Raw genomic sequence first — 23,238 nt, forward strand, 5'->3', positions numbered from 1 at the left:
TATATTTAGTATAGTTTTATCTAAAAAGGATAACATTTTTAATGTTTTACATTTTAAATCTTTATGAAATTCACTGAGGAGGATGGTCCTCCCCTTCCTCCTCTGAGGAGCCTCCAATGCTGTCAACACACAGTCCGTTTCTAAGTGAATGATGGCAGGCCTGTGTGGCAATGGCTTGTTTGCATTAAGGCCTACTGTAGCTCTGATTGACTATGGTGCACCAGTCTGTGTAGACTCTTCTCCTGGGCGAGACAGATGTTTTTATTAGGTTTTATTAACTGCAGGGTCTATTAATTGTCCAAATGCACTTTCCCATTTATATTGCTATAGAATTTTCACAAATGCCTTAGTATACATAATTCCCAAACATTCTAAGAATTTATGAAAATGTGAAAACGACCATATCCAAGTGATTGCTTGTCAGAAAATGTTAAAAAGTATCATATTCTTCCTGGGGGTGCATATAAACAAATTTTAATAAGATTTCATGTTTCTAAAATGCTGTCAGTTCCACTTTAAAGGTGAATGGAAACACTTAAGGAAGTATAGCTTAGCAAAATATGTATTCCATCCACGAATACTAAACATGTGCATTTAACACACACATACAGTGCCTTGCGAAAGTATTCGGCCCCCTTGAACTTTGCGACCTTTTGCCACATTCCAGGCTTCAAACATAAAGATATAAAACTGTATTTTTTTGTGGAGAATCAACAACAAGTGGGACACAATCATGAAGTGGAACGACATTTATTGGATATTTCAAACTTTTTTAACAAATCAAAAACTGAAAAATTGGGCGTGCAAAATTATTCAGCCCCCTTAAGTTAATACTTTGTAGCGCCACCTTTTGCTGCGATTACAGCTGTAAGTCGCTTGGGGTATGTCTCTATCAGTTTTGCACATCGAGAGACTGACGTTTTTTTCCCATTCCTCCTTGCAAAACAGCTCAAGCTCAGTGAGGTTGGATGGAGAGCATTTGTGAACAGCAGTTTTCAGTTCTTTCCACAGATTCTCGATTGGATTCAGGTCTGGACTTTGACTTGGCCATTCTAACAACTGGATATGTTTATTTTTGAACCATTCCATTGTAGATTTTGCTTTATGTTTTGGATCAATGTCTTGTTGGAAGACAAATCTCCGTCCCAGTCTCAGGTCTTTTGCAGACTCCATCAGGTTTTCTTCCAGAATGGTCCTGTATTTGGCTCCATCCATCTTCCCATCAATTTTAACCATCTTCCCTGTCCCTGCTGAAGAAAAGCAGGCCCAAACCATGATGCTGCCACCACCATGTTTGACAGTGGGGATGGTGTGTTCAGTGTGATGAGCTGTGTTGCTTTTACGCCAAACATAACGTTTTGCATTGTTGCCAAAAAGTTCAATTTTGGTTTCATCTGACCAGAGCACCTTCTTCCACATGTTTGGTGTGTCTCCCAGGTGGCTTGTGGCAAACTTTAAACGACACTTTTTATGGATATCTTTAAGAAATGGCTTTCTTCTTGCCACTCTTCCATAAAGGCCAGATTTGTGCAATATACAACTGATTGTTGTCCTATGGACAGAGTCTCCCACCTCAGCTGTAGATCTCTGCAGTTCATCCAGAGTGATCATGGGCCTCTTGGCTGCATCTCTGATCAGTCTTCTCCTTGTATGAGCTGAAAGTTTAGAGGGACGGCCAGGTCTTGGTAGATTTGCAGTGGTCTGATACTCCTTCCATTTCAATATTATCGCTTGCACAGTGCTCCTTGGGATGTTTAAAGCTTGGGAAATCTTTTTGCATCCAAATCCGGCTTTAAACTTCTTCACAACAGTATCTCGGACCTGCCTGGTGTGTTCCTTGTTCTTCATGATGCTCTCTGCGCTTTTAACGGACCTCTGAGACTATCACAGTGCAGGTGCATTTATACGGAGACTTGATTACACACAGGTGGATTGTATTTATCATCATTAGTCATTTAGGTCAACATTGGATCATTTAGAGATCCTCACTGAACTTCTGGAGAGAGTTTGCTGCACTGAAAGTAAAGGGGCTGAATAATTTTGCACGCCCAATGTTTCAGTTTTTGATTTGTTAAAAAAGTTTGAAATATCCAAGAAATGTCGTTCCACTTCATGATTGTGTCCCACTTGTTGTTGATTCTTCACAAAAAAATACAGTTTTATATCTTTATGTTTGAAGCCTGAAATGTGGCAAAAGGTCGCAAAGTTCAAGGGGGCCGAATACTTTCGCAAGGCACTGTATATCTATTCTACCCTGCCTTTCTAAGTTTTTTGAAAGACAAATTAACAAACAGATTACCGACCATTTCGAATCTCACCGTACCTTCTCCGCTATACAATCTGGTGTCAGAGCTGGTCATGGGTGCACCTCAGCCACACTCAAGGTCCTAAACGATATCATAACCACCATCGATAAGAGACATTACTGTGCAGCCGTATTCATCGACCTGGCTAAGGCTTTTGACACTGTCAATCACCGCATTCTTATTGGCAGACTCAACAGCCTTGGTTTCTCAAATGATTGCCTCGCTTGGTTCACCAACTACGTCTCCGATAAAGTTCAGTATGTCAAATCGGAGGGCCTGTTCAGACCTCTGGCAGTCTCTATGGGGGTGCCATAGGGTTAAATTCTCGGGCCCACTGTATTCATCAATGATGTCGCTCTCAATGCTGGTGAATCTTTGATACACCTCTACGCAGACGACACCATTCTGTATACCCTTCATTGGACATTGTGTTAACTAACCTCCAGATGAGCTTCAATGCCGTACAACTCTCCTTCCGTGGACTCCAACTGCTCTTAAATGCAAGTAAAACTAAATGCATGCTCTTCAACCGATTGCTGCCCACACCTGCCCGCCCGACTAGCATCACTACTCTGGACGGACTTAGAATATGTGGACAACTACAAATACCTAGGTGTCTGTTAGACTGTAAACTCTCCTTCCAGACTCATATTAAACATCTCCAATCCAAAATTAAATCTAGAGTCGGCTTCCTATTTCGCAAACAAAGCATCCTTCACTCATGCTGCCAAACATACCCTCGTAAAACTGACCATCCTACCGATCCTCGACTTCGGTGATGTCATTTACAAAATAGCTTCCAACACTCTACTCAGCATATTGGATGCAGTCTATCACAGTGCCATCCGTCTTGTCACCATAGCCCCATATACTACCCACCACTGTGACCTGTATGCTCTCGTTGGCTGGCCCTCGCTTCATACTCGTCGCCAAACCCACTGGCTTCAGGTCATCTACAAGTCTTTGCAAGGTAAAGCCCCGCCTTATCTCAGCTCACTGGTCACCATAGCAGCACCCACCCGTAGCACGCGCTCCAACAGGTGTATCTCACTGGTCACCCCCAAAGCAAATTTTTCCTTTGGCTGCCTCTCCTTCCAGTTCTCTGCTGCCAATGACTGGAACGAACTGCAAAAATCTCTGAAGCTGGAGACTCTTACTAGCTGAAGATGGAGACTCTCACTAGCTTTAAGCACCAGCTGTCAGAGCTGGTCACAGATCACTGCACCTGTACATTGCTCATCTGTAAATAGCCCATCCAATCTACCTCATCCCCATACTGTATTTATTTATTTATCTTGCTCCTTTGCACCCCAGTATCTCAACTTGCACATTCATCTTCTGCACATCCTCCCATTCCAGTGTTTAATTGCTATATTGTAATTAATTTGCCACCATAGCCTATTTATTGCCTTACCTCTCTTATCATACCTCATTTGTACATGCTGTATATAGCTTTTTCTACTGTATTATTGATTGTATGTTTGTTTATTCCATGTGTAATATATTTTGGACTGTGATAAAACATTTCAAAAAATGCATGCCCACCCACCCTATTTCTCTCAATCACGCACGCACACGTACACACACACACCCTATTTCTCTCTATCACGCACGCACGCACACGCACCCGCGCACGTACACACACACACACACACACACACACACACACACACACACACATTTAAATGAGTTCAAGCACACAGTAGAAATAGAGCAGCAAGCAGCAATGCCAGGGTTCAAGCTGTGGGCCTTCTGTGCCACCATCAGGAGAAATTGGACATCTCCTATAAGACATGTCTATGTCCTGGAAAGTTGGCTGTTGTATACAACATTTTCGAGCCACATTATTGCATATTGAGCAACAACCATCCAGGTTTAGGGACACCGATCCCGTAGAGGTTTTAATATGAGTTACTTCTATACTTCTTACCACATTTGACAAATATCAGAAAACACGATCATGCAATATGCTTTTGATGTATTTTGGACCACTTTAAACGCCTTCTTCAGAACCGCTGGACATATTGGCACCACATTTTGTATATAGCATCTATGTACAGTGCCTTGCAAAATTATTCACCCCCCTGGGTATGTTTCCTATTTTGTTTCATTATAACCTGTAATTTAAATTGATTTTTATATGGATGTAATGGACATACAGTTCACAAAATAGTCCAAATTGGTGAAGAGAAATTTTAAAAATAACTTGTTTTAAAATTCTAAAAAATAAACAAATTGAAAAGTGGTGCGTGAATATGTATTATATTCCCGTTGCTATGAAGCCCCTAAATAAGATCTGGTGCAACCAATTACCTTCAGAGGTCACATAATTAGTTAAATAAAGTCCACCTATGTGCAATCTATGTGTCAAATGATCTGTCACATGATCTCAGTGTATATACACACCTGTTCTGATAGGCCCCAGAGTCTGCAACACCACTAAGCAAGGGGCACCACCAAGCAAGTGGCACCATGAAAGCCAAGGAGCTCTCCAAACAGGTCAGGGAGAAAGTTGTGGAGAAGTACAGATCAGGGTTGGGTTATAAAAAAATATCAGAAACTTTGAACATCCCACGAAGCACCATTAAATCCATTATTTAACAATGGAAAGAATATGGCTCCACAACAAACCTGCCAAGAGAGGGCCGCCCACCAAAACTCAAGGTCTAGGCAAGGAGGGCATTAATCAGAGGCAAGTATCTTTCCATAGGACCACTTTAAACCGTACACTCCACAGAGCTGGGCTTAACGGAAGAGTGGCCAGAAAAAAGCCATTGCTTAAAAAAAAATAAGCAAACACGTTTGGTGTTCGCCAAAAGGCATGTAGGAGTCTCCCCAAACATATGGAAGATGGTACTCTGGTTAGATGAAACTCAAATGTTGCTTTTAAGCCATCAAGGAAAATGCTATGTCTGGCGCAAACCCAACACCTCACATCACCCCAAGAACAACATCCCCACAGTGAAGCATGGTGGTGGCAGCATCATGTTGTGTGTATGTTTTTCCATTGGCAGGGACTGGGAAACTGGTCAGAATTGAAGGAAGGATGGATGGCACTAAATACATGGGAATTCTTGAGAGAAACCTGTTTCAGTCTTTAAGAGATTTGAGACTGGGACGGAGGTTCACCTTCCAGCAGGACAATGACCCTAAGCATATGTAACAGTACAAATTTAGACCATCCCTCGCCCACACCCGGGCGCGAACCAGGGACCTTCTGCACACATCAACAGTCACCCTCGAAGCATCGTTACCCATCGCTCCACAAAAGCCGCGGCCCTTGCAGAGCAAGGGGAACTACTACTTCAAGGTCTCAGAGCAAGTGACGTCACTGATTGAAACGCTATTTAGCGCCCACGCTAACTAAACTAGCCGTTTCACATCCGTTACACTCACCCCCCTTTTGACCTTCCTCCTCTTTTCCGCAGCAACCAGTAATCCGGGTCAACAGCATCAATGTAACAGTACAAATTTAGACCGTCCCCTCGCCCATACCCGGGCACGAACTAGGGACCTTCTGCACACATCAACAGTCACCCTCGAAGCATCGTTACCCATCGCTCCACAAAAGCCGCGGCCCTTGCAGAGCAAGGGGAACTACTACTTCAAGGTCTCAGCGCAAGTGACGTCACTGATTGAAACGCTATTTAGCGCCCACGCTAACTAAACTAGCCGTTTCACATCCGTTACACATACTGCTAAAGCAACACTAGAGTGGTTTAAGGGGAAACATTTCCAATTGAAAATCTGTGGTATGACTTAAAGATTGCTGTACACCAGCGGAACCCATCCAACTTGAAGGAGCTGGATGGAGCAGTTTTGCCTTGAAGAATAGGTAAAAATCAGAGTGGCTAGATCTGCCAAGCTTATAGAGACATACCACAAGAGACTTGCAGCTGCAATTACTGCAAAAGGTGGCTCTACAAAGTATTGACTTTGGGGGGCTGAATAGTTGTGCATGCTCAAGTTTTCTGTTTTATTGTCTTATTTCTTGTTTGTTTCCAAATAAAAAAATATATTGCATCTTCAAATTGGTAGTCATGTTGTGTAAATCAAATGATACAACCCCCCCCAAAATCCATTTTAATTCCAGGTTGTAAGCCAACAAAATAGGAAAAATGCCAAAGGGGATGAATACTTTCGCAAGCCACTGTACCCATGTCATTAAATGCAATATCTTCCAGGAATGTATCTCAAACAAATCAAATTAAATCTTATTTGTCACATACACATGGTTAGCAGATGTTAATGCGAGATGGTATCGAGTACAGTATATACATATGAGATGTATATGGCCACTATGAGCCAATGAGCTTGCATTCAGGTTTTTTTCTGAACCATACTTTACAGGTCGGCTAGACTCATATCACTGAGCATGTGTGCCAAATTTCATCACTCTGAGTCAAAAAGATATAGAGATATAAAAACAGAGTTTTGTTACAATACAAATATCTGTGTCTGATTTATATGCATTTATGTACCAGCCCATTTTAATGTTTATGTTGTTTGACATATTAGCCTGACAAATGTAGACCTTGATCCATAGATTTTCAGTGCATTCGGAAAGTATTTAGACCCCTTGACTTTTTTCCAGAGGTTGTTATATTACAGCCTTATTCTAAAAATGATTTTAAAAAAATTCCCCTCATCAATCTACACACAATACCCCATAACGACAAAACAAAAACGGGTTACGAAATTTGTGCAAATTTCTTCTAGATAAAAAACTGATATCACATTTACATAAGTATTCAGACCCTTTCCTCAGTACATTGTTGAAGCATCCTTTGGCAGTAATTACAGCCTAGAGTCTTCTTGGGTATGACGCTACAAGCTTGACGCACAGTGTTCTTGGGGACCTTCAATGATGCAGACATTTTTTGGTGCCCTTTCCCAGATCTGTGCTTCCACAAATCCTGTATCGGAGCTCTACGGACAATTCCTTCGACCTCATGGCTTGGGTATTGCTCTGACATGCACTGTCAACTGTGGGACCTTATATAGACAGGTGAGTGCCTCGCTCGCTCGCTCGCTCGCACGCACGCACGCACGCACGCACACACACACACACACATCAATTGTGATTCTAAGAGCAGCTAGGTAATACACGTAAATTGTTACAACTGAAATGCACTTACTGATGGGGTTTCACATGTCTCCAAAGACACCAGGATGGTCATTAAACCTCAGATAGAACGTATCCTCCAGCGCAGGCATCTTTCCAGCTGTGATGAACACAGACACACACAGATTAGACCTAGAGAAAGGAGTCCATTATCAGGTTGGCTTCATAAAGTATTCCTGGCGTTATTCCACATTTTGTTGTGTTACGGCCTGAATTCAAAATTAAATAATTAAATCATTTTCTTTTTCTCACCCATCTCGACATAATACCCCATAATGACAAAGTGAAAACATGTTTTTTTTTTTTTTTTGCAAATGTATTGAAAATGTAATACAGAAATATCTCATTTAAATAAGTATTCACACCCCTGACTCAATACTTTGTGGAAGCATCTTTTGCAGCATTTACAGCTGTGAGTCTTGCTGGGTAAGTCAAAGAGGTTTCCAAATCTGGATTGTGCAACATTATCCTGTTATTCTTTTCAAAATTCTTCAAAAGCTGCCAAATTGGTTGTTGATCATTGCTAGACAACCATTTTCAGATCTTGCCATAGATTTTCAAGTAGATTTAAGTCAAAACTGTAACTCGGCCACTCAGGAACATTCACTGTCTTCTTGGTAAGCAAATCCAGTGTAGATTTGGCCTTGTGTTTTAGGTTATTGTCCGGCTGAAAGGTGAATTCACCTCCCAGTGTCTGGTGGAAAGCAGACTGACCAAGGTTTTCCTTTCGGATTTTGCCTGTGCTTAGCTCCATTTATTTTGTTTTTATCCTGAGAAATTCCTGAGTCATTAACAATTACAAGCATACCCATAACATGGTGCAGCCACCACTATGCTTGACAATATGGAGAGTGGTACTCAGTAATTTCTTGTTTTGGATTTGCCCCAAACATAACACTTTGTATGTAGAACAAAATGGTAATTGCTTTCGCCACATTTTTTGCAGTATTACTTGTTTGTTACTTGCCTTGGTGCAAACAGGATGCATGTTTTGGAATAGTTCTATTCTTTACAGGCTTCCTTTTTTTCACTCTGTCAATTAGGTTAGTATTGTGGAGTAATTACAATGTTGATCCATCTTCAGTTTTCTCCTATCAAAGCCATTAAACTCTGTAACTGTTTAAAGGTCACCATTGGCCTCATGGTGAAATCCCTGAGCGGTTTCCTTAGTCTCCAGCAACTGAGTTAGGAAGGATGCCTGTATCTTTGTAGTGACTGGGTGTATTGATACACCATCCAAATTGTAATGAATAACTTCACCATGCTCAAAGGGATATTCCATGCCTGCTTTTTAAAATATTATTTATACCTATCCACCAATAGATGTCCTTCTTTGCTAGGCATTGGAAAACCCCCCTGGTCTTTGTGGTTGAATCTGTGTTTGGAACTAACTGCTCGACTGAAGGACCTTACAATAATCTATGTGTGGGGTACAGAGATGAGTTAATCATTCAAAAATCGAATTGTAGACCTCCACAAGTCTGGTTCATCCTTGGGAGTAATTTCCAAATGCCTGAAGGTACCACGTTCATCTGTACAAACAATAGTACGCAAGTATAAACACCACAGGAAGGAGACGTGTACAGTCTCCTAGAGATGAACGTACTTTGGTGCGAAAAGTGCAAATCAATCCAAGAACAACAGCAAAGGACCTTGTGAAGATGCTGGAGCAAACAGGTACAAAAGTATCTATATCCACAATAAAACGAGTCCTATGTCAACATAACCTGAAAGGCCGCTCAGCAAGGAAGAAGCCACTGCTCCAAAACCACCATAACAAAGCCAGACTACGGTTTGCAACTGCACATGGGGACAAACATTGTAATTTTTGGAGAAATGTCCTCTGGTCTGATGAAACAAAAAAAGAACTGTTTGGCCATAATGACCATCGTTATGTTTGGAGGAAAAAGGTGGAGGCTTTTAAGCCGAAAAACACCATCCCAACCGTGAAGCACGGGGGTGGCAGCATCATGTTGTAGGGGTGCTTTGCTGCAGGAGGGACTGGTGCACTTCACAAAATAGATGGCTTCATGAGCTGAGAAAATTATGTGGATATATTGACGCAACATCTCAAGACATCAGTCAGGAAGTTAAAGCTTGGTCGCAAATGGGTCTTCCAAATGGGCAATGACCCAAAGCATACGTCCAAAGTTGTGGAAAAATGGCAGAAGGACAACAAAGTCAAGATATTGGAGTGGCCATCACAAAGCCCTCACCTCAATCCTATAGAACATTTGTGGGCAGAACTGAGAAGCGTGTGCAAGCAAGGAGGCCTACAAACCTGACTCAGTTACACCAGCTCTGTCAGGAGAAATGGGCCAAAATTCACCCAACTTATTGTGGGAAGCTTGTGGAAGGCTACCCGAAACGTTTGACCCAGGTTAAACGATTTAAAGGCAATGCTACCAAATACTAATTAAGTGTATGTAAACTTCTGATCCACTGGGAATGTGATGAAAAGCTGAAATAATTCAATCTCTCTACTATTATTCTGACATTTCACATTCTTAAAATAAAGTGGTGATCTTAACTGACCTAAGACAGGGAATTTTTACTAGGATTAAATGTCAGGAATTGTGAAAAACTGAGTTTAAATGTATTTGGCTAAGGTGCATGTAAACCTCCGACTTCAACTGTATATGGGGGATACAATCTTCCCAGCTCTGCAGATTTTGCTGCAAGGAGGCAGAATCCTTCTATCATTTATTTTGGTACTGTCCATATGTAGCTCGTTTTTGGTCACAGGTCCAGGACTGGCTGAAGAATTGCAACATTTACCAAGAACTAACGCTGCAGATAGCCATACCGGGTGATTTGAAGTCACTTTACAAATGAACTCGAATAACCTGTACCCCCTCACATTGACTCGATACCAGTACACCCTGCATATAGCCTCGTGATTGTTATGTAATTTTCTTGTTAATTTAGATTTTTTTTTTATCTACTTGTTTATTTAGTAAATATTTTCTTAACTATTTCTTGAACTTTATTGTTGGTTAAGGGCTTATAAGTAAGCATTTCACCAGTTGTATTTGGCGTAACTGACAAATCAAATTGGATTTGATCCTATCCCAGGCCAACGACCTGAGAGGACGGGAAACTACCACTCAACACACCCTGTAACTCTTCTGAAGTCAATTCTCGTACCTACCTCCAAGTACATCTCTGCAGCTGCCACCACAGCATCTATTTTCTGTGATTTCTGCGGTACAGTTGATAGCCATCGTGATGAATGCTAAGAAGCCAACCATACTCAAACATATTTCTCATTGGCCTATCTTTCTTCACTGCCTCAGTATAGAGCAGAAATCTTCTGCACTACTCTGACTCTGGCAACCTCAACCTGCTCTCGCACAGGACACCTCCAATGACCAGCAACATGAGCACCCCTATCGTTGACACACATTTTCCCACTAAAACTACACATTCCTCTTTCCCATGTCCTCCAGCACACTTCCCACATCTTGGATTCTCCCTCCAACACACTGCTGCAACATGCCCATAAACATGACACCTATAACACAGCAGTCTTTTTGGCACTAAAGCTCTAACAGCATAACTCATATTTAACATTACTTTGTCAGGTAAAGACTCTGAATAAAAGCTGTTTCACCACGCTCCCCACCAGGTCTGCGTCACACCAAAAGGCGGGCGCCACAAACACAAGGAATCTTCAACCTAAATTGCTCTACCTCCAAACTTACAGCTACCGCAGAAATCACTCCCTTCAATGGTGCCCTGTACCTAAGCGCAAAGTAAGATACAGGTCTTCCACAAGTTGCCTCGCACAAAGCGCCTGCTTCATCTGATATGAAGAAACACAAACCAACATCAAGCTCCACCGACTCAACAGCACCCACCATCTTTCCCACCCAACCTGAAACCACCCATGGGATCAGCCAAAAGGCTTGGTTCCACCTTCTCCAAAAATCTCACACCCACTGGACCAAATGTATCTTTATCATAACCACAGTTAGGTTTGATAGCTAAACGTGAGAATTGTGTTCCATAGTGCAGCATATAATGCCTGAAGGGAAACAAGTGCTTTCCGCTCTGGTGTAGTTTATTTATTTACACATTGGCTCTTTTAATGTTTTGATCACATGAGGAATGGAACTCCATAATACACTGAACAAAAATATAAATGAAACATGCAAGAATTTCTAATATTTTACTGAGACAGTTCATACAAGGAAATCCACCTAACTGAAATAAATTCATTAGGCCCTCATCTATGGATTTCACGACTGGGAATAGATATGCATCTGTTAGTCACAGATACAAAAAGTAGGGACGTGGATCAGAAAACCAGTCAGTATCTGGTGTGACCACCATTATCATCATGCAGCCCGACATTTCGTTTGTATCGTCCACGTTGATGCAGTGCATCCCAAACATGCTCAATGGGTGACCTGTCTGATGAGTGTGTAGGCCATGGAAGAACTGGGACATGGGGTGATGGCGGCGGATGAATGGCACGACAATGGGCCTCAGGATCTCATCATGGTATCTCTGTGCATTCAAACATCGATCAAAAAAACTTGTGTTCATTGTCCATAGCGATTGCCTGCTAATTCCATAATCCCGCTAACAACATGGGGGCACTCTGTTCACAATGTTGACATCATCAAACCGCTGGCCCACACATGAGGTCTGCCATCTACCGGGTACAGTTGAAACCAGGATTAATCCGTGAAGAGCACACTTCTCCAGTGTGCCAGTGGCCATCAAAGGTGAGCATTTGCTCAGTAAAGTCGGTTACGACGCCGAAATGCAGTCAGGTCAAATTCTCTAAAACGACGTTGGAGGCGGTAGAGAAATTAACATTAAATTATCTTGCAACAGCTCTGGTGGACATTCCAATAGCACACTTCCTCAAAACTTGAGACAACTGTGGCATTGTGTTGTGTGAAACTGCACTTTTTTTGTCCCCAGTACAAGGTGCAACTGTGTAATGATCATACTGTTTAATCAGCTTCCTCATGACACACCTGTCAGGTGGATGGATAATCTTGGCAAAGGAGAAATGCTCACTAACAGTAATAAACACATTTGTGCACAACATTGAAAAATAAGCTTTTTATACATATGAAAAATGTCTGCGATCTTTTATTTTAGCTCATGAAACCAACACTTTACATGATGTGTTTATATATTTTTTTCAGTGTAGCCATCTCTGTGATATCCAAGCCAACACTGCATGCATTTAACATAGCACAACCTTCAAGTATCAGACTACGTTACATAGAATTCAACACAACCATTATGTGGTGTTCTAATAGAAAAGACGCAATTATCACAATTTTCCAACCAAAACATTTACATTAGATGAAATGTGAAATAACACTCAAAATAAGAGGCCACTTGACCATGCCAAAATTAAGTTCTATGAACTTTTTTTTTGTGTGGAGGGAGGCAGGTGCAGTGTTCTCAGTTTATACAAAATAAAGGGAGGGAGGGTAAACTCTTCCTTGGTTGGCCTGCCCTTGTCTTAAGTCCAGACACAAGTGAATGTGATGTCCAGTCATAGTGCCCAGCCTGCTCTCCATCACTGGAGGGCCTCTGTGTTCCCTGGCTGAGGGCCTGTCTCAGGGAGCTCCAGCTTTTCACACTTAGTCAGTTTCAGGGTTAAGTGCTGGGAGATCTCATTGGGGTCGGTGTACAGAGCAGCAGGGACGTTCTGGAAGACAAGGAGGGAGATTTTGCAAATAACTAACCCTCTACAATAGTGGTATGATAGTATCAGCTGCACAGTGACATGCATGATGCAGCATGAATGATTTGGACAATATGTTTTAGACAAAATCATACATACTTTTTAGCAAAGGGTGGAAATGCTGACCACTTGTGGTTAAAAGTGACCTGAGATTGGACGTTTGGGAGCTCAAACCCTGGCAGAATCATACCAAAGGCCTTATAGTTGAATGCGCTTTCCTTGAGTCATAGAATTGCATTGAAATTACTTAGAATATGTGCAATTTGGAGGTGTGGCCACTTGGAGACAAAAGTTAGACCTCTCGCTCAAACCATTGTAATCGTTTTTCTTATCCTGCACCTACTCCAAAATGTCAATGAATATTCTTATGTTACTGAATGTATCCAGAGTATTTTCAGATTTCGTTATTGACAAATGCTTTAAAAAGTTCAGCAAATGTAAAACGCCCATCCACAGGTTAATGTTTGGATTCAATCCCCTGTCAGGTGAACTGTTGTGTCCTCACCTTCGGTGTGATAATTTCCCCATAACCTTCAAAGTGTTTTTGTTCAAATGCAACACTGGTCACACATGTTTTTTCCACGAGTGTAAAGGGGTTTAAGGATCTGAGGCATCAGTGCTCCAAGCTTTCAGGGAGAAGACTATACTAAACATGTACTCTCCAAACAGAAAATACAATTCTCACCTGCAATTCTGAAATGTTGCTTTATCGAGTACTATACTCTCTGATCATGTAATTCTTTCCAGCCTGTAAAGAAAACCAGGGTAAGTGATGACTCATTTCATAAGTAGGCCTAGCCATTTCATAGTTGAACTTCTTAACAGTGAATATTGTCCATTTCCTGCTAAAGATATCCACAGAAAATGACTCCCATGCACATCCACTCTGGTGGTTAATCGATTGTCATTTCTCAGGACAGCCCAGTCACACTTGCCTCGTGGTAGAGCCGCGTGTCGTTTATACGGATCAGAACTCCATCCACTCGCAGGAAGAACCTCAGAAGCAGGAAAAAACTGGTGGGCATCACTCTCTGTATCACACAAGTGGGTAACAAGAGGATAAGTCATTCTTCAAAACCTCATCAGCCTCTCAGAGGCAAGCATTTCAGAAAATGCATTTAACATAAGTAGTTGAATAGGAAAATTGCCTTTTTAAATTTTTTATTCCTGGTCTTACAGCCCCCACAAGAGCATGTCCTTTGGTGCTTGTCACGGAGACGGACATATGTTATCATAAAGTATCAGTTCCTGTATGAAAGTACCACTCACTATTTTGACGCTGATCATGGACACTCCGTGGTCGTGCAGCTCATCCTCAAACAAAAGCACGTCGTCGAAGAACATGATCTGCTCTCGCGCCTTCAGCTTCTCCATGTCAATGCGCTCCGACGTTTCTGTCGCCTGATGGAATAGCAGGTGTGTATTCATTAGTGCACACCATAGCAAAAATAAAATATTTTGCCACGAATATAAACGTTTCTCATTAGACACATTCAGGTAGGCCCCTCCCCATTTCATTCCTACTGAATGCCCCCCCAGACAAGAGACATCTTGAGACCAAAAAGCTTTAGAATATTAAGCCTATGCGAAAAACTATTGCGTTCCAGGCTAACTACATTGCAGTCATTGCATTTCATCAACCGATGGTTGTGTGACACATCAGTGACGGCAGAGTCGGGCGTCAGACTGCCATATCATATGGCGTGGTTAGATGACATGTTAATCACCTATCCAAGCAATGTGAGATCTGGCAGGCATCTGCAATAAAGTCTGTCTTAAACACAGCCAATGACTTACGAGAAAATCTTCCACTTAGTCATGCATCGATGTCAATATGAGTCTAAGTTTAATTGGGACATAGAAGTTAAGATGTGTCCCTTATTTTGTAATGTTTGTGTTTGGGATATTGTGTTGTATCCACAGTGTGAACCCAAAAAGCCTCTCACCGTCATCTGCAGGTCCTCTCCTAACAAGGTGCCTCTGTAGTCTGTGGTGTATGTCCAGTCGTAGCGTTTCACTACCTCCTTGGAGTGTTCAGAATCAGCCCTGGGAATACAGCCACATCCACTCACTGAGATCATTCCCCATAATAGGACGGATTAGGACTAAACCATTTAAAATGCCACTTTTTTCTACTTCAACAGCATTTAGACAGTGAAGGTGGCTAGTGTATTATCACAGAGGTCTTATGATATGGGTACCTGCTCTCTTGCCATTCCTGTGCACAGGCCACTTTCACAGAGTCATGCATGTTGTTGACCCTCTTGAGGGCATCGATGGCATTGAACTCAATGCCATAACCGTCTGTGTGCTGGATGCGTAGGATGTTGTCCCCAAACAGCATCTCTGGGAGAGAGGGCATGTGCATCTCCTCCCCTAACCTGGGACGAAACGGTCAAGCTTGAAACCTGAACAACTAACCTCAATCCAGCTTAGTTGGTAAATTGACGAGATTTGAATGACTAAAAGTAAGTCTAAGTCGATAAACAATCTCCCCAATGTAGACTAAACCTTAAGAATATTAAACAGAGAATTAAAAAGACAAAGTATTTGACACAAAATACTTGGAATAGCTTACCGTTCAATGTCCTTAGATTTCATAATGTGGGTTTTTGCAGCAGTTACTTTCCATGGTCCGAATGTGAAGTCTTGCTTACTGCTCTTAAACCCATGGGTCATCATGGCTGACAAATTGGCAAACATCAACTGTAAATACAGACACCAAACCCATCAGAGACAGAAGTAAAGGACGCCACGATAGCCTAGACAGCCAATAGTGGCCGCTAGATCTGCACTGTCTAGGATTCATGTGTATTCCTGGTATTACACTAGCGTCCCCGTGGACCGGCTGGTAAATAAAACATCCGTCATTGGGGCTTCTAAGGCATCATTTTCCTCCTTAACTAGCTTTAAATGGTGAGCTGTTGGGTAAAAATGGTACAAATGTGTAATGTCTTAATAAAACAAATTTTCCACCACTATTTTCAGATTCTGACAACTTATGCCCCACAAGAATTTCCTTACGCTGCAGGTCATGTCTTGCCCCGCTACTGAACAGACAAGTGTACATTAGTGTTTGTAACAAAATATGAAGGAGAGCCTGTCTTGTCAGAGATGGCATTTGTTTTGAACAAACAAACACTGCAGAGCAGCTAACTAGCTAACTAAAAGCTAGGTTGATGATTCCACTGTAGCAACCTCCACCTAATAATTATCATAAAAAAACAAACGTCATTACGATCACAATAAACTAACGGGAGGCAACAGCCATAATATAGTTGGCTTAACAGGCAATGTAACATTACTATTAAAATAGTACTCACAGGAATAGGTAATTATTTACAAATTGCTAGCTAACCCATAAAGCCATCACCGAATACCATATATTTTCATCTTAGGTGGTTTGGTAACTTCCTGTTCTTCAATGAACTCTGGCTGGACTGAAGACAACGTCAAGTTAGAAAAATGTCAAACAGGCTGACTACACCGTTCGTGTCACGTGCACGAGCGTTGCAAAATACAGTTAGAAATCTATATATAGGCTAACGTCACGCTGCTTAGCGAGTACTACTTCCTCCTGATTCGACTCACAGAGGCTTGAACCACAGTTTTATAACTAATCCAAGATAGGCTCGTCTGTTGTTTCCAATGGGAACAAATTAATCATAGTGGGCAGAACAAGCAAGGAGGTGGGCAGAGTCAAGCACGAGCTAGTGAGATCCTATTGGCGTGTTCTATCATTTATTTGCATATTTCCATTATGGAACGCCTACTCTGAAGTGTGCAATACCTCAATTAGCCCGTTTACTCTTCCTAAACAATGCCCTTTTTGGAATCTTTGGCAAAGGGTAAGTGGAGCGTGTGTGCCCAATTTGACTGGAGCGCGAGCGAAAATCCCAAAGGAGCGTCAGCCTGCTCCAATTTCGCTCCAATAGTGCTCACTTCATAAGCTTAGGGCATGCCCACCCCAGCATGCATTTGTAGTCTACTTGTGTGCTGCTATAGCCCCTTACTTTAGCTACTGTCATGGAGTTCGCTATATATTTTCATACAGAAACTGATAAAACATACAGGTGCTACATCAAGGTGACTTACAAAGATGAGGACCAAGAGCAAGTGAGGGAGTGCGATGATGTAGTGTCCACAACTAAAGAATCATTTTGGGATCTGAAAAGACACTTATCCCAAAAGCATGATGGTGTATTTACTACCGGCACATGCTAAAAGAAAAGAACGAGGTGGGTAGACAAGTGTGTCATTGGAGCAAAGTATTCCAAAACAAAAAATCTGATCTCTTAAAACGATTTGTTCATTTTTGTTATATTATCTATACAATAGGCCATAATAGATTTTTGCACAATAGGCCTGGCTTATTCCCACATTCAAGGAGCTTTCCGTTTTGATTGGGTTATTTTGCCTTAAAACCTTTAGACCTGCCTATAGAAAAAAAGTAACTCTGCATCTCTGCACAGCCTGGCAAGAGTAGCCCAAGGGGGTGTTTAGCATCCCCAGTGGCTCTGCAAGTGTGGAGAGGATATTCACCACTGCTGGCCGGCTCTCCAGGCACCATCGCATGAGCCAGAAGCCCCAGACCGGCCAAACTCTTGTTTCTAAAAATGAATTCAAAGGCACTTAGTCATTTTAAATGTAAGTTGTATTTAATTCTAAGCAAGTCGTAGCCTATATGTGCAATGTATAGACTATAATGATTAAAACGCCAAACACTTTGTTCCTACCAGCCTATTGTGTCGCACTCGCAAATGCTTCACAATGTATTTCTTTGTAGGCTATAGCCTTGAAATAATATAGCCTAAATATGAATTAGGCTCCCTGTCTGGCTCCTGACCTATTTAGAGTGTTTATATACTGTTTAATATGACATGTAGCTTATTTGAAATGATGTTCACTTCTTTCATTCCCCTTTCCATGTTTATTCAAGTACTTTTCATTGAAATCCATATAGGGGTCCAGGTAGTCACAAAAGTGGCTGTTGGTTAAATTGTGATTTTTAATGAAAGGAGTTTAGGAGAGAAAAAAAAACTGAGCACCAAGAGGTTTTTAGCTGAGTGGTAGGAAAGGACACGAAGCGCACATCTCAGATGAGTAGGATTTCCAACTGCTCACATGCTCTGCCCAAAGCCTCTGCTTTGCTAGCACAGATGTCCGCCCTCCTGAAGCACACGTCCACCCTCCTGAAGTGGGACACTTCATACCTAGCTATTACAACAGAACACAATTCCTAATGATTCTCAATACTCCATGAAAGTCGGTCATTAAATAGTTACCACAACCACAAGTCAGACTTTGTGGGACTATCGCCCTGTAGCACTCACTTCCGTTATCATGAAGTGCTTTGAGAGACTAGTCAAGGATCATATCACCTCCACCCTACCGGACACCCTAGACCAACTCCAATTTGCTTACCGCCCCAATAGGTCCACACACTGCCCTAACCCATCTGGACAAGAGGAATACCAATGTAAGAATGCTGTTCATCGATTACAGCTCAGCATTTAACACCATAGTACCCTCCAAACTCGTCTTTAAGCTTGAGACCCTGGGTCTCAACCCCGCCCTGTGCAACTGGGTCCTGGACTTTCTGATGGGCCACCCCCAGGTGGTGAGGGTAGAAAACAACATCTCCACCCCGCTGATCCTCAACACTGGGGCCCCACAAGGGTGCATTCTCAGCCCTCTCCTGTACTCCCGGTTCACCCATGTCTGCGTGGCCATGCAGGCCTCCAACTCATCATCAAGTTTGCAGATAACACTACAGTGGTAGGCTTGATTACCAACAACGACGAGACGGCCTACAGGGAGGAGGTGAGGGCCCTCGGAGTGTGGTATCAGGAAAATAACCTCACACACAATGTCAACAAAACAAAGGAGATGATCGTGGACTTCAGGAAACATCAGAGGGAGCACCCCCCTATCCACATCGACTCAACAGTAGTGGAGAAGGTGGAAAATTAAGTTCCTCTGCATACACATCACGGACAAACTGAAATGGTCCACCCACACAGACAGCGTGGGGAAGAAGGCGCAATAGCGCCTCTTCAACCTCAGGAGGCTGAAGAAATGTGGCTTGTCACAAAAAACACTCAAACTTTTACAATGCATAATCAAGAGCATCCTGTCAGGCTGTATCACCGCCTGGTACGGCAACTGCTCCGCCCACAACCGCAAGGATCTCCAGAGGGTTGTGAGGTCTGCACAACGCATCACTGAGGGCAAACTACCTGCCCTCCAGGACACCTAAACCACCCGATGTCACAGGAAGGCAATAAAGATCATCAAGGACAACAACCACCCAAGCCACTGCCTGTTCACCCCGCTATCACCCAGAAGGCGAGGTCAGTACAGGTGCATCAAAGCTGGGACCGAGAGACTGAAAAACAGCTTCTATCTCAAGGCCATCAGACTGTTAAACAGCCACCACTAACATTGAGTGGCTGCTGCCAACATACTGACTCAAATCTCTAGCCACATAATAAAAAAAAAAATTGGATGTAATAAATGTATCACTAGTTACTTTAAACAATGCCATTTTATATAATGTTTACATACCCTACATTAATCATCTCATATGTATATACTGTACTCTATACCATCTACTGTATCTTGCCTATGCCGTTCGGCCATCGCTCATCCATATGTACATATTCTTATTCATTCCTTACACTTGTGTGTATTAGGTAGTTGTTGTGAAATTGTTAGATTACTTGTTAGATATTACTGCATGGTCGGAACTAAAAGCACAAGCATTTCGCTACACTAGCATTAACATCTGCTAACCATGTGTATGAGACCAATAAAATTTGATTTGATAAACCCAGCCTATTTCTACAATTTCTTACCCTTAACCCTAACCACACTGCTAACCGTTGCTTTTTGGTCCCAATTTAAGGTTAGGAAAACAAAAATGACCATGAACATCCCACCTACTTCTTTTTCAAGTCCTATATGCCACTTTGATACAGCTTCGGCCGATGATCAGTATGAAGAGGAGTCTGACTGTAGGAGTGTTTTTGGAAAAAGTGTCTTTTTGCTGATCCATGTGCTTTCAGGGTGGGTGAAAGCGGAGTTGGATGCTGTGGAATCAGTGAGGGTAACCAGAAGCGGTCTTGTGATAATCATTTGTTTCTGCTGGTCAGAGGGAGAAGGCGCTCTGCATTAGAATGAATGGGGGCAAGAAATGTGAATTGTTTTGCACTCAAGAAAAGGGTGCCATTGAAAGGAGCGATTAATGGGGTAGCAGTAAATGTAAAAGTTGACCAACTGAAGGGGAAGATTCCCAGTGTTTGTGATATTTTTCCCTTGGTGCGACGCACACAGGGTGGCGCAACAGAAGAGTCATTGTCTGTTCTTTTGAGTTTTGATGTTGAGTCTTTGCCCGACAAAGTGATGTTAGGATATATAAGTTATCCTGTACGAGCTTTTGTGCCAAATACATTACATTGTTATAGGTGTCAAGCTTATGTGCATGTGGCAGCAGTGTGTAGGAGGGAGGTTCCTGTGTGTGAGAAGTGTTCAGAAGGGTGTAGCATTAGGGAAAGTAGTGGTATGTGTTAATTGTAGGGGTGCCCATTGCGCTGGGGATCAGAAGTGAGAGGCAGGTTGAGGTTTCCAGGGTTAGAGTAGCGCAGAAGTTGTCATATGCTGAGGCAGTGAAGAAAGTAGAGGAAGATGGGTTAAGGGGGGGGGGATCCTGAGAAGAGTGGTGTGAGTAGTAGATCTGTACCAGTACAGAGCAATAGGCCAACAAGTGATATGTTAGAGTAAGATTGGATTTTTAGCAATGGTTATCAACTGTACTGCAAGGATGGAAGTAAGTCGCAGAATTTGTAGGTTGTGGTGGCAGCTGCAGAGAGGGATTTGGGTGTGTGAGACTTCAGAAGCATTACAGGGTGTGTTAAGTGGTGGTGTCCCATCCCTTCAGGTTGTTGGCCTGAAGTAGGACTACATAGATTTAAATAGTGGACTAGGGTAGAGTTCTTTTTTTATTTGTATTATTTGAATGTTGTGTTAGATGGTAGGGTATTTGTTTATTTATGTAACTCTGTGTTGTTTGTGTCGCACTGCTTTGCTTTCTTGGCCAGGTCGCAGTTGTAAATGAGAACTTGTTCTCAATTGGCCTACTTGGTTAAATAAAGGTTAAATTAAAAAAAAATTAAAAAATAAAGGGAGTTTTACAGTCTAGTAGGTGGAGGTAATGCAACATTTATTGAATAACAATTGCCATTAAACCTCATCAAAGAAGAACAGCTACGACCGGAAGTTATTTTTGAGCAGGTTATAAATTACGCAGCAGGTTAAGATAATTAAACAAGCAGGTTGAAGAATTGGGTTAAGATTAGGGAAAACCCGCGCATCCAGCATCACTACTCTGGACGGCTCTGACTTAGAATACGTGGATAACGACAAATACCTAGGTGTCTTGCTAGACTGTAAACTCTCCTTCCAGACTCACAATAAGCATCTCCAATCCAAAATTAAATCTAGAATCGGCTTCCTATTTCACAACCAAGCTTCCTTCACTCATGCTGCCAAACATACCCTCGTAAAACTGACCATCCTACCGATCCTTGACTTCGGCGATGTCATCTATAAAATAGCCTCCAACACTCTACTGGATGTAGTCACAGTGCCATCTGTTTTGCCACCAAAGCCCCATACACTACTCACCACTGCGACCTGTACGCTCTCATTGGCTGGCCCTCGCTTCATACTCGTCGCCAAACCCACTGGCTACAGGTTATCTACAAGTCTCTGCTAGATAAAGCCCCGCCCTATCTCAGCTCGCTGGTCACCATAGCAGCACCCATTCGTAGCACGCACTCCAGCAGGTATATCTCACTGGTCACCGCCAAAGCCAATTCCTCCTTTGGTCACCTTTCCTTCCAGTTCTCTGCTGCCACTGACTGGAACGAACTGCAAAAATCACTGAAGCTGGAGATTCCCATCTCCCTCACTAGCTTTAAGAACCAGCTGTCAGGGTAGCTCACAGATCACTGCACCTGTTCATAGCCCATCTATCTACCTCATCCCCATACTGTATTTATTTATTTTGCACCACAGTATCTCTACTTGCACATCCATATTTTGCACATCTACCATTCCATAATTGCCATATTGTAATTACTTCGCCACCATGGCCTATTTATTGCCTTGACTCCCTTATTTGACCTAATTTGCACTAACTGTATATATACTTTGTTTTCTACTGTATTATTGACTGTATGTTTTGTTCATTCCATGTGTAACTCTGTGTTGTATGTGTCGAACTGCTATGCTTTATCTTGGCCAGGTCGCAGTTGCAAATGATAACTTGTTCTCAACTAGCTTACCTGGTTACAGGAAGTAGGCGTGGCTCATCATAGCGGCGAACGTCTAAATTCTAGCTATTGTAAAATTCAACGCTATATAAAAGAAGCAGCAGGTAGCTGACAAACGGGCACGAATGTTTATTCAAAAGGAGTAGCAAACAGCCATGCAATAACTTGATCAAGCATCCCAAAAACGTATTTATCTAGCTGGCTAACACTAGCTGCGCCTCCGGGTTGTTTTGTGACAAGCTGGCTGGCTCACCATCACCATATAAGCTTGTTATCTTAACTTCAGTACCAATGGATAGCCATCCCAAATGAATAACCTACTGAAAAGACAGATAATTGAAATTAAAATCAGATATTACATTAAAAAGATAGCTAAAAGTACACAACTTACTCCAGTATTTTGATCGTCAGATAACGTCCATGAAAGAGAGCTTCACAGAAATGCTTCCGACGTACTTTTCATTCTTGTATTATATGGTTCCGCATCATTTAGCCATATACTAGCTGCTTTGTAAGACAGGTCCCAAAAATGAATTGAACAGAAATAAAATGCTTAAGAAAATATTATCTTAGAAATGTTTTCATATTTATGTATTTTTTACTTGAAGTGTATGGCAGTTTTACTTTTTATATGTTGTGGTGATATTCTGCGCTGTCACCCAGACATAAGAGAGAGAAGATGACTGGTATCAATAACATAATCAGAGGCATTACAGTCAAGTGTTCCAAAATGATAGTTGTGAGAATGTCCTAAGT

The 23,238-nt window shown here is 42.1% G+C and overlaps 1 protein-coding gene across 2 annotated transcripts; it reads right to left on the reverse strand.

Annotated features, from left to right (window-relative positions):
• Window positions 1–12,508: 12,508 nt before the first annotated feature.
• Window positions 12,509–22,904, reverse strand: LOC110537687 (TIP41-like protein). 2 transcript variants are annotated; one of them, XM_021623918.2, is made up of 8 exons: window positions 22,874–22,904; window positions 15,726–15,853; window positions 15,349–15,528; window positions 15,094–15,193; window positions 14,417–14,548; window positions 14,083–14,178; window positions 13,833–13,895; window positions 12,509–13,111 (listed from the first exon to the last, which is right to left on the reverse strand). In XM_021623918.2, the coding sequence occupies exons 2-7, from the start codon at window positions 15,848–15,850 to the stop codon at window positions 13,854–13,856; spliced, it is 675 nt and encodes a 224-aa protein (XP_021479593.2). In that variant the 5' UTR covers window positions 15,851–15,853; window positions 22,874–22,904; the 3' UTR covers window positions 12,509–13,111; window positions 13,833–13,853. The 2 variants fall into 2 exon arrangements, with proteins under 2 accessions (XP_021479593.2, XP_021479594.2); XM_021623919.2 differs by lacking the exon at window positions 22,874–22,904 and adding an exon at window positions 16,471–16,497.
• Window positions 22,905–23,238: the final 334 nt, after the last annotated feature.

The sequence above is a fragment of the Oncorhynchus mykiss genome, chromosome 12, assembly GCF_013265735.2.
Source record: "Oncorhynchus mykiss isolate Arlee chromosome 12, USDA_OmykA_1.1, whole genome shotgun sequence".
Classification (NCBI taxonomy): domain Eukaryota; kingdom Metazoa; phylum Chordata; class Actinopteri; order Salmoniformes; family Salmonidae; genus Oncorhynchus; species Oncorhynchus mykiss.